Here is a 15,880-nt window from a genome sequence, read left to right as displayed (position 1 = left end):
ATGTCCGAAGAAACTGACCACACGAGAACAAAGGGTTATAGTAACCACAATTAAAAAACAACCACACACTACATCTTCGGCAATATCTCCCGGATGCAAGCTCACAGCTGCGCGCCCCTATCCGCACGACCAATTCGCCTGGTAGGCTACTTCTTTCTTTCAGAATACCATTGGTCGCAACTGCGAGCTCACTGCATTAGCTTTGCTGCACCTTGATTCTATTTCTCATCGTAAATACTTGGCATACCGAGCTCGATAGCTGCAGTCGCTTAAGTGCGGCCAGTATCCAGTAATTGGGAGCTAGTGGGTTCGAGCCCCACTGTCGGCAGCCCTGAAGATGGTTTTCCGTTTTTTCCCATTTTCACACCAGGCAAATGCCGGGGCTGTACCTTAATTAAGGTCACGGCCGCTTCCTTCCGCTTCCCAGGCCTTTCCTATCCCATCGTCGCCATAAGACTTATCTGTGTCGGTGCGACGTAAAGCAAATAGCAAAAAAGAAAAAAAAGAAAAACCATCTTCTCATCCCCCTCCCACAAGGCCCCTGTTCAGCATAGCAGGCGAGGCTGCCTGGGCGAGATACTGGACCTCCTTCCCAGTTTATCCCCCGACCGAAAGTCTCGTGCTCCAGGACACTGCCCTTGAGGCGGTAGAGGTGGGATCCCTCGCTGAGTCCGAGGGAAAAACCAACCCTGGAGGGTAAACAGATGAAGAAGAAGAAGAAGAAGAAGAAGAAGAAGAAGAAGAAGAAGAAGAAATACACGAGATGATCAGCTTACACCAGTGTCATCTTCGCTACCTGACATTCAGTTCTCTTAAGCTTCTTCCCTACTGTTATCACTGTAGTCTTGGAAATGCTCATTTTATACTCGCTGCACCTGTTTTCAAGCTCTGAATCATTAGAATGCAGGCTTTCAGCACAGTTTGCCATTAAAACCAAGCTGTCGGCATAGGCCAAGATGCTTACTACTTACTACATTTCCACCCTGCTGAATCCCTTCCTGGCATTTTATACCCTTTAGTAAATATTCCATGTATGCTATGAACAACAATGGTCAAATATCACAGCCTCAACTACTTTGAACCAATAACTCATTCTTCTTCTTCTTCTTCTTCTTCTTCTTCTTCTTCTACTACTACTACTACTACTACTACTACCACCACCACCACTACTACTACTACTTACTACTACCGCTTTTTTCATATATCGGGGGTCGCAGTGCAGCCTGTGTCGCACATGTGGATTTGGCCCTGTTTTACGGTCATATGCCCTTCCTGACGCCAACCCTGTGTGGAAGTACAATAGTAATCACTGTTGCATACTTCGCCATCATTATTTGTGTTTTAGATAATGGGCCACACTACTGTAATATCTTGTTCCGCTGCAAGTAGTTGTTAAATTCTTTCAGGATACCTGTGGACGCTTGTAACGCAAGTTGATATCTCACCGAGCTCGATAGCTGCAGTCGCTTAAGTGCGGCCAGTATCCAGTATTCGGGAGATAGTAGGTTCGAACCCCACTGTCGGCAGCCCTGAAGATGGTTTTCCGTGGTTTCCCATTTTCACACCAGGCAAATGCTGGGGCTGTACGTTAATTAAGGCCACGGCCGCTTCCTTCCCACTCCTAGCCCTTTCCTGTCCCATCGTCGCCATAAGACCTATCTGTGTCAGTGCGACGTAAAACAACTAGCAAAAAAAAAGTTGATATCTCTTGGATGAAAATGTAAATCCACAGCCTGTTTCCAGTCATTCGGCCGTGTCAGGAATGGAATGAAGGAAGCCCCATCTAGCGGCGATGATGGGAATTGTGCCGGCTACCGAAACCTGTAGTACTTCTCTGGGGCAATGATTAATGAATGACAGATGAAATTAAATGATATTGGAGAGTTTCGCTGGAATGAAATATGACGGGGAAAACCGGAGTACCCGGAGAAAAACTTGTCCCGCCTCCGCTTTGTCCAGCACAAATCTCACATGGAGTGACCGGGATTTGAACCACGGAACCCAGCGGTGAGAGGCCGGCGCGCTGCCGCCTGAGCCACGGAGGCTGCCGATCTCTGTTGGATGATAAATAAAAATATAGTCTGGCATTGCTTCTTTACGTGGTATTTTAAATTTTAGCCTGATCTGAATGAAATATATGAAGTTGAACAGTAAACATTACAAGTCTAAAAACATTATCGAATATACTAGGCTGAACATCGGCGCTTTCTCTTCCTTCTGGACGTGTTTCGTAAGCCATCAAATTTGTGATCCATCAAACATTCCCTATTTTACTTTCGCTTGCGGCAAGGTGGAAAATTAACTTAGCGGTATTGAAAATATGTAAGCTCTTACAGCATTTGTCTTCCTACTGCAGGGTTCCAGGTTCGATTTTAGTTGTGACTAAGGTCTTACCATGTATACTGGAGTTTTTAAAATTGTAACTGCCGTTCGAGGCGTGGTTTTAAGCACGTTGTCCTTGTATCCATAGTCCAGTCTTATCTATTTCCCGACTCGATAGGGGCCTACTACACAGAATGAGGACTTTATTGTTTCCTATCGTGTATGTATCATTTCATTTTTATGATGTGTTTGTGCCCCTTCAGACACCAAAGGGAGAGCTTCGGTACCAGACCTCGGAGCATGACCTTTCCTCGACACTTTCTGCTTTAACTCCTGTCAAGTATCCCCGGGGGCTCTGAACTTAGGAGCGTGGGTTGGCGACCACGGTGCCCTTTGCTGAGTGCCGGTATTGCTTCCACTTATTTGTGCCAGGCTCCTTACTTTCATCTGTCTTATCCGACCTCCCTTCGTCAACTTTTGTTCTTTTCCGACCGCAACGCTATTACAGCATTCGAGGGATATACAGTTTCAGTTCCACGCCCTTCGTGGCCCTTGTCTTTCTTTCGCCGATGTCTTCATTTTTCGAAGTGTCGGATCTCTCCCCCATTTTTCTTTCTGATTACTATTATATAGAGGATGGTTGCCTAGTTGTATTTCCTCTTAAAACAATAATCACCACCACCACTCCTGTCAAATACTGATAGAGAATCTCGTTTCACATCTACGACACCTGTCCCATCCCTCGTTTCAGATAGTTACGAGTATAATTATGTACTCCTTTTGACATCACTTCAGCTGACACAAAATAACGTATAAACATACCGATAACATGAGAAGACGAAAGAAAAAGTTACATGAAAACAAAACTACATACATGACAAGACGTAGGTATTAAAATACAAGTAATTGCGCGAAAACATAGGGAAATACACATAAACACACGACATCAAAGGGGAAAAGGAAAATTACTTGGAAACAGAAAATTTAAAATATATTAGGAAACCAAAAATTTAATTAATGACAAAAATAATTACATAAAAATGAGCAATTATTACATAAAACTATAGAACAAAAATTACATTCAAACAAGAAATGTCAATGAAAGATACAAATAGCGAAGGGCGCATAAATATGGAATCCAGGCAAAGCTGACGCGCATCTACTTTCGTATGCCAGGCTCTTCTCTTTCATCTTTCCTTCCGCCTCCTTATAGTCAACCTTTATTTTGTTCCGACCTGGACGGTGGTGGGTTAGTGAGGCCCAAGCCAAGAATCGTTTTCATTTTGCCGTCTTCTTTTTCTATCGCGTTTCCCACATCTGTGGGGTAACGGGTGCGAACTGTGTTGCACATGAGAATTACGGTCGGATGCCCTTCCTGGCGCCAACCGTATATGGAAGGATGTAATCACTATTGCGTGTTTCTATGGTGGTTGTTAGTGTAGTGCGTTGTCTGAATATGAAGATGAAAGTTTTGGGACAAACACAAGCACCCAGTCCCCGAGCCAAAAGAATTAATCAGACGCGATTAAAATCCCCGACCCGGCCGGGAATCGAATCCGGGACCTTCTGAACCGAAGGCCTAATGCTGACCATGCAGCCAGTGAGTCGGACCGTTTTCATTTTACCGTATTTGATGATTTTTCCCTTTCTTGGCTGTGGTTGTACTCTGAAGGACCTAATTAATTTATTTCTAGCCCGCTTGGCCATGATCGTCAAATGGAAAGACTTGCACCAGGTGAGGTGGAACATGTTCTCAGACCCTTCCGGCACTAAAATCCATAAGGTAAGGTAAGATAAGGTAAGGTAAGGATGTATTCTGCCCGAAGGCAGGTCCGAACCTCCGCAGCCGGAGTTTACGTACGTAGGGTGGCCAGTTCCTTTCCGCTCCTCCATTCCCTTACCCCCCACCAACAGCGCATGGCAACCCATCCAAATCTTGACCACGCCCAACGCTCAATGTTGCTTAACTTCGGAGATCTCACGGGATCCGGTGTTTCAACACGGCTACGGCCGTTGGCTAGAAGCCATGCGATAAATAAAATACTGTAAATACAATTTCTTTCTCTGATTAATTTTATTTATTTATTTACATAGTTTACGCCCACATTGGAGCACTTAAATCAATCACAAATACATTTGTGTTAACAAAGAATTAACTGAAGATTTAGCTTGCGTTATCTTCTTCCTTTCCCAAAGCTCTTCATTCTGGCTGACCTGGCTGCCCTTTCTTCATCAGATATGACATATTGTTTGTGTTGTACAGTTTTTAATGACAATCTTATTTGTTTGTTCTTGAGAATCCTTTTTTCTTCTCTATTTTCAGTTTGCTTCATTGATTAATTTTACTAAGGAGCGTTTTTTTTATGTCTTTCTAAATATCAATAACCGCTATCAGCACTAACGGGATTGAAGATAAAGAAATGATTTTTCTCCATAAGAAAACATAATTTTGTGGGTGTTTGCCCCAAAGTCCTTGGAAGGAGAGAATACAAACCATCTTAAGAATCCCACTGAGACGCAATTTCTGGACCTTACTAGTTGTATGTTTCTGCTGGTGAGGTCATGGCATCGTTATCCAGGACGCAATCTAAGGAGACACATTCAGCACGCTCGCTTTTTTTTTTTTTTTTTTTTTTTTTTGCAAGTTGCTTTACGTTGCACCGACACAGATAGGTCTTACGGCGACGATGGACAGGAGAGGGCTAGGAGTTGGAAGGAAGTGGCCGTGGCCTTAATTAAGGTACAGCCCCAGCATTTGCCTGGTGTGAAAATGGGAAACCACGGAAAACCATCTTCAGGGCTGCCGACAGTGGGATTCGAACCTACTATCTCCCGAATACTGGATACTGGCCGCATTTAAGCGACTGCAGCTATCGAGCTCGGTACGCTCGCGTTTAGTCGCCTGTTTCGATAGACAGAAAATGCCGTAGAAGTATATGAACCTGCATTGGCGATGAAGGTCATAAACAAAAGGGCGTTTAAAACCGGGTTTGCACGGTACGAATGTAATTGCTTAGCACACGAGGTGAGCGTACTCGCACCGAGCAGACTCGCATGCCGAGTGTTGCAGAGTCCTGCAGCGAGGCCCAGCCCATGAGCTGCTTCAGCAGTACACTGCAATGGGCTTTGAAAGGCTCGAACAAACGAAGCTCGTGACGTCATCGCACGGGCCGGTCTGGGCCAGCGTTCTGTCATTCGTACGCCAAGGACAGCGCTGTGGTAGTTCTATGGCCTGACTGCTTCAATGTGTACAGTGTACTGCGTGTCACCGGAGTGCGTTGCAATACTGTCGAGTGGAGCCGATCAAATTTGCTGTGGTTTTCAGTTTGACTTCTCCGTCTATCCTGTTATCGGAAACGAATGTGGACTGTAATTCCAAAAGAAAAGAAACCGTGGCAAAAAATCGTGAAATAAAAAAAGAAGCAACAAACGAACCAAAAACCGCACAATACAAGACTTCTGAACCGGATCCTAAACTTAAAAGTCGTATATGGTTGGTATTCAAGCCTGCAGTTGACGGTGATGGGAAAGACGTTAATTTTGTGTGCTGTACGATTTGCGGTGAACTTTATGTACACACTAGCAGTTACTCGCGGCTTCTCGCGTGGATTTCGTAATTTGATAAATGTAATCGTTTCTCGGTACTGTACTAAGACATTATCTGATAATCCCTGAAGTATAAACCCTCACTGAAAAATTGAGTTTCATTTACCCCAGAAACTCTTTGTAAACAAAGTTTGTCGTATTGCCTTTTGGGGCTGAGATGACCATGCGACATAGAACTGTACACGTGAGAACGTCTTCTCTCAAGTAAAAAAACCACGTTTCTTTATTTTTAAAGGAGATTACAGATACGTATTTCCACATCTGTAACATCTTCAGGTTTTGAGATATAAGTATCCGCATAAAAAGAATTCAACCCCTTTATCAGCCCTTCCTCCATCCCCTCCTACGTGGATTTTTCAAAAACAAAAAAGAGAGACATGTCTCTTTATTTTTAAAAGAGATTATAAATACCACTCCACATCTGAAACATGTTAATTTTTGAAGATATATTGTAGATATGCTCAGGGATTACGTATACAAATTTTGGTTGGCAGCTTTGCCCAAACGTACACACATAATCGCGCTGCTGTAGAACCCTGGAGCTGGCGTTGCCATGATTATGGCAGTTCATTTCCTTATCCGATTCCGAGAGCAGGGGGTAGTGTGGTGCCAATATCTCCATAACGGTCGGTTTCAGGGCCGTAAAACATAGTTTTCGGGCCCATAGGGCTTCCCGAGATTTGTTCTTTGGGTCAAGGCGCTTAAAATGAGCTTAGTGTTGTCCTTGTACGACAAATTCGATATTTCGCCTATATTAGCCTATTATTTTTGTGCCTTCCCTGTCGCCCCCACCTCGAATTGTTTTGAAAATAAAATACAGCCCATGTCCCTCAGGGATAATGTATATTTACATTAGTAAACGTATTTTTAGAATCGGTCCAGTAGTTTCTGTGATTACTCTCCAGATATACACAAACTAACAAAATTCGCGCTCTCTCTTTATTATATTAGTGTAGATTAAAGGAGTCGGGCTGATTTTGTTTTCTTTATTATTAGATAAAAAACTTACGATGAACGAGGTGTGCTTGAATGACGAGCATTCTAATGTTTCCGTGTCCGGCTCCATGGCTAAATGGTTAGCGTGCTGGCCTTTGGTCACAGGGGTCCCGGTTTACGATTCCCGGGAGGGTCGGGAATTTTAACCTTAATTGGTTAATTTCGCTGGCACGGGGGCTGGGTGCATGTGTAGTCTTCATCATCATTTCATCCTCATCACGACGCGCAGGTCGCCTACAGGAGTCAAATCAAAAGACCTGCATCTGGCGAGACGAACATGTCCTCGGACACTCCCGGCACTAAAAGCCATACGCCATTTCATTAGACTCCACGACTATGCCACAACCTGCAAAAGTAATGAAATGTTATTCGTGGACTGACGTTCATGATGCTCCTGTTCCAACAGATGAGCTGGAAAGATATTTAGAGCAAAATTGTGGAATGCAAGTAGATAGGTATAGCATCCTATTGGAGAACAAATGGACATAACTATCCAAAATTTCACCAGATCGCTAAGAAAGTAATATGTATGCAAGCATCATGTGCAGCTTCAGAGATAAATTACAGTTCAGCGGGCTTCATTATCAACGCACGACAATGCTGATGCTCTTCTTTTCATTCACAGTAATTCCATTCCACCACATTAACAATGACCAATAAACTACTCACACTAAGTAAAAGCTATGTTCAGGATTGTTTTTGTTGTTGGCAAATTGCACGTCATTTCTGTTTATATTTTATTTTGAGGTAAACGCGAATGAAGACCTATGAATATGCTTTGTGTTATTTAGATTCATTTTCAGTTAACTTGATGTCAATTGCAAACGAATATTAGTTTATAATAAAGTTTCTGTTTGTTTTAAATTATTATTATTATTATTATTATTATTATTATTATTATTATTATTATTATTATTATTATTATTATTATTATTATTATTATTATAGTGCAGGAGAAATATCTACCGTTTAATTTCAAAATGCGATTAGCCTACTTTGCAATAAGTTAGTAGCGTACGGAATTCGTAGAGTGAATGATCCGAATAGTAGTGTGACGTGAACGTTTCGTTGTGCACAGCGCACATATTATTGTGGAGAACTACTCAAGGTTATTCCACGGAGCCCGCCCAGTGCGGTGGACTGCGGTGGGCCGTATGAGCCCAGTGCTGTGGGCCAGTACGCTGCCGCGTCGGAAAGAGAAAGGCACTGCACGGGCTGAGCTGCCGGAGCCCGTGGGTTCGAAGTGCTGCGCGGCGGGTCTGGCTGCAGGAGTCTGGAGTGTTGACATAACGATGCACTCGCATCTGGTGTAAGATTAAGGATTTCGTGTGGGAAGGGGCATAAGCTGCTACTGATGTTTATTGCCAAGTTAGTTAATGTTGAATATTCAGCCCGAGGGCTGGTTTGATCCTCAACAGCTCCGCCATCAGCTTTCGTTGTGGACTAGGCGTCACTGAAAAAGCATACTAGGAAAATGAATGAGGTGGGTTCCATTTGCTTTCCTCAGCGAGCCAGAGGTTGCTATTACCCACTGAAATATTCGAACCGACTGACCCTATGAGCGACATTTTCTCACCATTCATAACAGGGACTGGCTGGATAAGGAACGACATTACTAGCATCGCTTATATTTCAGTCCCTGCCATGTTGCCAAAGCCAAGGATGGGACTCAGACAGGTTAATGAAAGTAACAAAACCGGGCTAAGTGGCTCAGACGGTTGAGGCGCTGGCCTTCGGACCCCAACTTTGCAGGTTCGATTCTGGCTCAGTCCGGTGGCTTTCTAAGGTGCTATATACGTCAGCCTCGTATCGGTAGATTTACTGGCAAGTAAAACTCATGCGGGACAAAATTCCGGCACCTCGGCGTCTCCGAAAACCGTAAAAGTAGTTAGTGGGACGTTAAGCATCTAACATTATTGAAAGTAACGCATTTGTTCTAGCCACTGATCTCTATACATGGATCCCTGATGGCAGGTCTCCGCTGCAGGAGAAAGTACGCCAAGTTGAGTGCGCGGTTCGCCATGTTGGCGTGCCCAACCTAGAGCTCTCCTTATGGGGAAGCAATGATAATATAGTCAATTTTAAGTCGCAATTAATGGCGCATTGGAATAATTAAAAATATAGAGACATGTTCACTCAAAGCATAAGGACATTGGGATCACTGACACGTCATTCCGAGGTCAGTAAATCTCCGGGATAGCAATAAACATGAGTGTATAATAACGGCCGACAAATATTAACTTAGGTGCTGAATACATGCAATTAGCGATCGGTAACACAATACAAGTAAAAAACAGTTTCTGGAAACATTGCTGTAAATTGTATACATGTATGCCATGAAATTATGCATTCTTAAAATGATGTACCTATAAAAGTAGCTCACTATACAGGCCTAGATTCGACATTCGTAATCGGTGCTTGATAATGAATTTCTGTTTCCTGTTTCCATGAAATAACGCGCATATTATCAAATTAAAATATCAGTGAAGCAAATGTACACATTTATAAAACCAGCAAATATTCAAAACTTGTCAATATATCACATTACCTGCAGCTTAATTTACTATTGCAGACCTCTTTAATTAAATTCAGCTAGCAAAGCGATATTGATAATCATCAGATATATGTAACACCAGTTAAGAGTCCCAAATACCACGAATTGTATAATGGGATAGCCCCAAACACCCACCACACTTCCCCTTCTCCCACCACTCCAGTGTCTGAAACCCCTAATTATTACTGATGTAAATAAAGTCTAGAATTCCCCCAGACTTCATTTTCTAAGATTGTTATAAGGTCACGTCAATTATTTCATCGAAACCGTCAGTTTAATTACGAGAAATAAAAAAATATAAGTAAATTTTTACTTGCAGTTAATGTTCAGTAAAATTGAAAACAGTTGGCTGTACATCACTTCTAAGGTGTACAGTTTGTCCATTTCTATCAAAACAGTCTTCGGCTAAGTGATCCGAGCAGAGAACAGCTGTTTTAGAAGGCTCCCAATTCTCCCGCCTAATACTCCTAATCGATGATCTTAGATGTTCGGGTCTCGAGAAAGGAAACCTACAAAAATTAATTGCCATTTTGCTCCCGGAATATGCGAAATAAGGTACAATAAACCTAAAACTCAAAACACTACCCTAGGAAAATTCTTATGTACAGTATAAAACTCCCCGATGAAATGATTTCTCCTACTGATCAGTTCTGTTTGTACATCCATAAGCTGAACACTGCGGTATGTTAATACCCCGTAGAATGTTTCTTCATTCATATTTCAGATAAACACAGCGAGGGATCCCACCTCTACCGCCTCAAGGGCAGTGTCCTGGAGCTTCAGACTCTTGATCGGGGATACAACTGGGGAGAATGACCAGTACCTCGCCCAGGTGGCCTCACCTGCTATGCTGAACAGGGGCCTTGTGAAGGGATGGGAAGATTGGAAGGGATAGGCAAGGAAGAGGTAAGGAAGCGGCCGTGGCCTTATGTTAGGTACCATCCCAGCATTCGCCTGGAGGAGAAGTGGGAAACCACGGAAAACCACTTCCAGGATGACTGAGGTGAGAATCGAACCCACCTCTACTCAGTTGACCTCCCGAGGCTGAGTGGACCCCGTTCCAGCCCTCATACCACTTTTCAAATTTCGTGGCAGAGCCGGGAATCGAACCCGGGCCTCCGGGGGGTGGCAGCTAATCACGCTAACCACTACACCACAGAGGCGGACTCAGATAAACACATACATATTTAAATTGAATCTTGTAATCCACAAGTATACTACAAGGCAACGGACCTAAATTCGTAAAATACACTACTATTTACTTTGCAATAACAAAGCACAAAGCACTCGTGGAACTACAATCAAGAGGCCTAGCGTCACTGAACTAAGCATAAACAAAGCAAGCGCGCTCCTCGTGGTCTACTGCACCGTGCGCTCACTGCCATCTTACTACGCCAGTCATCTTCTATTCGGCTTACTGCTACCCAAGCTACCAGCCATCCAGGTATAGAGATCAGTGGTTCTAGCCCATACCAAAAGACATTGCATTGTAAATGTCTCTCCAGAAATGGATCTGAACCTGGTGAACACTACTAACTGCAGTGATTGTTTCAAATGCCTTGCCGTTGTGCAAGAATCAGTAATAATGATGTCTTTTCAACATTGTCTTTGGAGACTATGGAGTGTCAGGATTTCGCTTTTAGAGGCGGCGCTTAGTGCCTGTAAACTTACTGACATTCATTTTCCGCATCAAAGGACTTGCAAGTGACAGCCTTGTAACTAACTGCCCCACATAGTAAACCGACCTAGTGGTGACCATTGTATCTCTCATTCTGTAGATTTACGTTTGATTCCCGGTTCCACGTCGAATTTAAGGTTGGTATGAAACCTAGAACGAGTGTTACTCAACCTCGGGAAACATACTTGTGAGGAGTGGGTTAAAATATCACACTCCGTCATCCTAGGAAGTTTACTTTCCCACTTTTTCTATAGGCGAATGCTGGGATGATAATTGTTGTATAGGTCTCAGCTGCTGACTTCCAAATCCTAGCTTCAGTTAATTAACACATGCACTCAACTTTCACAGTCGTACAAATCCACATCTACGTAGTTTATCAGACAGACTTTCCCCACAGTGATTACTCTGGGCTGTTATCTAAGTTTTTCCAGTTCCAAGAAGAAGAAGAAGAAGAAGAAGAAGAAGAAGCTACACCAACTACAAAAAGGAGTGATTTTTTTCTACGCCTTCGGAGAATGTCCTCGTTAAGGCTTTGATTTATAATTGTCTCTTGCCCTTTAAGCATATGTTTTAAAGGGAAAAGACAGTCAGAAGTTGGAAGAGGTTTCATGGATGTTTTGGAACTAATTCTTCGTAAATTTCCCAACTTTGGTAATATGTTGACGATGGATTAACTATGTATAGACCGGGCGAGTTGGCCGTGCGGTTAGGGGCGCGCGGCTGTGAGCTTGCATCCGGGAGATAGTGGGTTCGAATCCCACTGTCGGCGGCCCTGAAGATGGTTTTCCGTGGTTTCCCATTTTCACACCGGGCAAATGCTGGGGCTGTACCTTAATTAAGGCCACGGTCGCTTCCTTCCAACTTTTGGGCCTTTCCTATCCCATCGTCGCCATAAGACATATCTGTCGGTGCAACGTAAAGCCACTAGCAAAAAAGAAAAAATGTCTAGAGTGCAGATTTACAATGAGCGTCATGGGAATCTTTTAATACGGTTAAATTTGTACATTAGTACAGTATTAAAAGGTTCCCCTGACGCTTATTGTAAATCTGTACTCTGTCTAGTGGTATCCATTAGTAGCTAATGTAGTGTCAAGTGACTTTGCTACTTATGCCGTGTTCTTATGAGACATAGCGAGGGTATGCTGTTTGCCACGCTGACCTAGTTTTGGTAGTTTGTAATTCGTACATTCTTTCTTTGTGCACGTGTATGTTTAAGATACACAGTGCTGTGCTTGACGTAAATTGTACCAACGTTGCATTACGCTCGGACGGGTGGGCACAGGCGGAAGTAAGTTTCGCTCAGTGCGTGATGGTGCTTGGACCAAAGTGAGTTGCGTGTATCTGCAGATTTCACAATGTTTGGTAATTATATCAGTATTTCACTGTCTTCTTGGTTACATATGACATCTTTTATCTCTAGCATGAATTGTTTTTGTTTCGTTTTGACGCTATCATTGAGAGTGCATCGTTATTGCATATATGTTTATCAACTTAAAATGCCTCTACTCGGTAGCTAAGGGCATACTATTATAATTATTTAACGAATTTTCTGACCGATGTTATTAATACGACTTGCTAATATTTTGTTTGTATGTTGTGTGACTTAGTGCGTATTTACAGAGACTCCTCAAAAGTAATAAGCCGGAAGTATACGTCGAGAGTCCGGTGATGAAATTTCGAACATGCAAAATACTTCCAACCTGGTTCATTAACATTGGTTATTTGCACGTAAAAGGTTTACAAGTAATTATCTGTGACAGAAACCATTAGCGACGCGGGACAAAGAATATGCTTTTTATTATTTTTGCCTCTGTCTCTTGGCATAGGCCAAAGCAAAGTGTAGCTTCCACCGAAGTCCCAGTCTCATCCTTGGCTGTGACAATATGGAAGCTGCTGGCGTATGGGTAGCGCTGAGTAATGACATTCGTAGCACGACCGGTGCGTCTGATTGTTATGAAAGGTGTTGCTCCTGGGGTCAGTCGTGCTGCTATAGCACTTTCTGGTCCAGCGAGGAGAGCATTGGCAAACTACCTCACTCCTCATCTTGCCTAGTACGCCTCATTTTGGCGCCGCCATCTGTTTTTGCGGGTTCCCTATAACCACACAACCTTTGGTGATGCTATTTAAGGGAAAGTAAAAGCAAGGGGCCTGTACAAGTAAAAAAAGGCTCAGGTATTGCCAACCCATGCTCCCAAATTGAGTGCCTGTGCGCCCCTTTATGTCGCCTCTTACGACAGGTAGGAGATACCGGGGATGTATTCTACTGCCCCATCCACAGGAAAATATTTGCGCCGTGTAACAGCAGTTATTGACATATATGGTGGCTCCACAAGATACTGGGAGATGAATAATATGCTAAGTCAGAGTATTTGAGGATCCAGCCAGCCTCTGGGTTGATGACCTAACAGCCAGACATTTTTGAGGTAAGACAAAGGACATTATTGTTTCTTATCAGTGATTTTTGCAGCAAGCGACTGCTTTTTGTCCATAAGAATGGTGTCTTTAATAAACTAGTATGTGTTATTACAAGTTCGATGACCCAACTAAAAAGATCATAGTATATTCAAGGACATTTTATCCCCAGAGCACTACATTCTTGGTAGATCAAAAACATCCTGTGCTCTTTACAAGGTTTCTTTCCGTTTACCATTCATGCTTATAAATCGGAACCAAGTGATTCATCTTGTGATTTCCACTGATTTGTGAAATTCAGATCAGACGCTTACTTTTGTGGCAAGCTTTACAAGGACTATTAACTCAACTGAAATTATTAGGTAAGAGCTGATGAGAATCAATCGGCACCAATACGCTTCGCACTTCGATTGCTGTAAGCCTCCGTAAACAACCACACTTGGAAGGACATTGAAGAAGTGGGATGTCTGTTCACAAATAGATCCACAAGACGAGCTAATACCGTTGCCATTGACTAGGCAAAAGTACGAGTATGGTGATTGATACCACTATGTTCGAGGAAAATGAACAGCAGCCTCTATTCGTGTGCGAGGAGGAGGTCATATATGAACCATGCACTGAGGATCTTGGAAAGAAGTATAGGCTTAAAAAATGGGAAATCATTGGGCTTATGATTGGCGCTAGGGGGACAATTCCTAAGGAGATGCTGGACTTCCTAATCCCGGACAATATCAGACCATAGCGGACTCTGTGCTAAAAAATTTGCTGGGGATTTTTAGACATCATCTCTACTTCCTGACCTTCAATCGTTATTTCCAATAAATAAGAAAGAGAAAACCCGCCTGATGGTTGACAATTTCAGTTTTGAGCCATAACTCGAACCTTGCTTCCATCTAACAAACAAATAAAGTAATTAAATATTGTTCATGTGAACTGATAGGGAGGCCGATTATTTCGATAGAGGCAGCTATCGGATGGATTAGTGGATTGAGTATATTTTGATAAAGGTGATATCTAATGCATGGACTTCCTTTATCTAGCATGCAACGCTTTCATTTGGACGAATTACTCAAAGAAGTAAGAGAACCTTTTCTTCTTTGTCCTACCGAATCCAATAATTTCTATGTTTTGTTCTGGGAGATGAATAATATGCAAAGTCAGAGTACTTAGTCTGTGGTTGAATTACTGTCAAGAAGTGTTGCAAGGTACTAAGATTTCGGCGTCCCAAATGCGTTTTACAGACAATTTTTTTACTATACAGTGCCTTCGATGTTACATAAAACAAGAAATTTGTTTATACGTTCAGAATAATATGAGTGTCTAGCCTATTTTAAGTCAAAAATAAGTATCTAGCTCATGCTTTGTGTGCCTTTTGCAAACTGCCTAACCAATGATAATGTAAATGAGGTCACCGCAGTGGAACATAGATACAAATTTTATGTTATTGGTGTAAATAGCTCCCATTATCTTAAATGAGTACTTTCTTGTTAATTTATTTCACTTGCTTGTTCCATAAGAACTATTCATCAGTGTAAACTTCAAGATATTCTTCTGAAAATAAAAGCAATCAAACCATGTTTATTTCACATAAACCTTATCGTACAAGAGTGAAAAGATGTCGCTTCAAGATCCGTTCGACGTGCGGAACGTACAAAGAATACATCCCTACCTGTCGTAAGAGGCGAAAAAAGGGGACCAGAGACTCTCAGTTTGGGAGTATGGGTTGACAACACTAGCTGAGCCTTTTTTACTTGTACAGGCTCCTTACTTTTTACTTTCCCATCCGACCTGGCTTGGTCTACTCTTGTTAGCTTCAGCATCGCCGGTATTAGGTTTACAAGGCCTAGGGAGTCTTTCATTTTCACGCATTTGGTGCCCTTCTTTCGTTTGGCGATATTTTTTCCTTCTGATTATAGTTAAAAAAAAAAGGATGGTTGCCCAGTTGTACTTCCTCCTAAAGTGGTAAACGCCACCACAGAGAACAGACGTTTACAATGGATTTAGGGTAGGCCTATATCAGTTCCTGTGTTTTCATCATGGTGTCTTTTACTGTAGCGATTGGTAGTGCTAATCGTGCGATTTTATGAACTAGACATGATGCATATCCGACAGATCCGGCAAACAGCTTAGAAAGAAGTGGATCATGGTGGCTTTCCAGAGATTATCAGACTGACGACCACATGTTGATACAATCCGGGGCAGACCCTGAAGGGACAACTGGACTCTATTATCCTCCCCAGGAACTAGAATAGTATAGTTATTGATAAGATCTGATCTGATATGATCTGTCTGTCTGGTGACCGGAGTACCGC

General features: G+C 42.6%; 1 protein-coding gene across 5 annotated transcripts in view; it reads left to right on the top strand.

Annotated features, from left to right (window-relative positions):
• ftz-f1 (ftz transcription factor 1) overlaps positions 1-15,880 on the top strand; it is a 751,575-nt gene that overhangs the window by 128,263 nt on the left and 607,432 nt on the right. Inside the window, exon 1 of one of the 5 annotated variants that reach the window (XM_067146959.2) lies at positions 12,412-12,482. The exons of 1 other annotated variant lie outside the window; for it this stretch is intronic. Coding sequence is in view for 2 of the 4 variants with exons in the window: in XM_067146960.2 (XP_067003061.1) it covers positions 12,512-12,518 (7 nt within the window). In the remaining 2 variants the exon portion in view is untranslated. Of the gene's footprint in view, positions 1-12,411; positions 12,519-15,880 lie in introns of those variants that run through there. 3 more of the 5 variants (XM_067146960.2, XM_067146958.2, XM_067146961.2) reach the window with 3 other exon arrangements.

Source organism: Anabrus simplex, chromosome 5 (assembly GCF_040414725.1).
Source record: "Anabrus simplex isolate iqAnaSimp1 chromosome 5, ASM4041472v1, whole genome shotgun sequence".
In the NCBI taxonomy this organism is placed as follows: Eukaryota; Metazoa; Arthropoda; class Insecta; order Orthoptera; family Tettigoniidae; genus Anabrus; species Anabrus simplex.
Note: the sequence above shows the minus strand (reverse complement) of the source record. Positions and strands in the feature narration are given on the sequence as shown.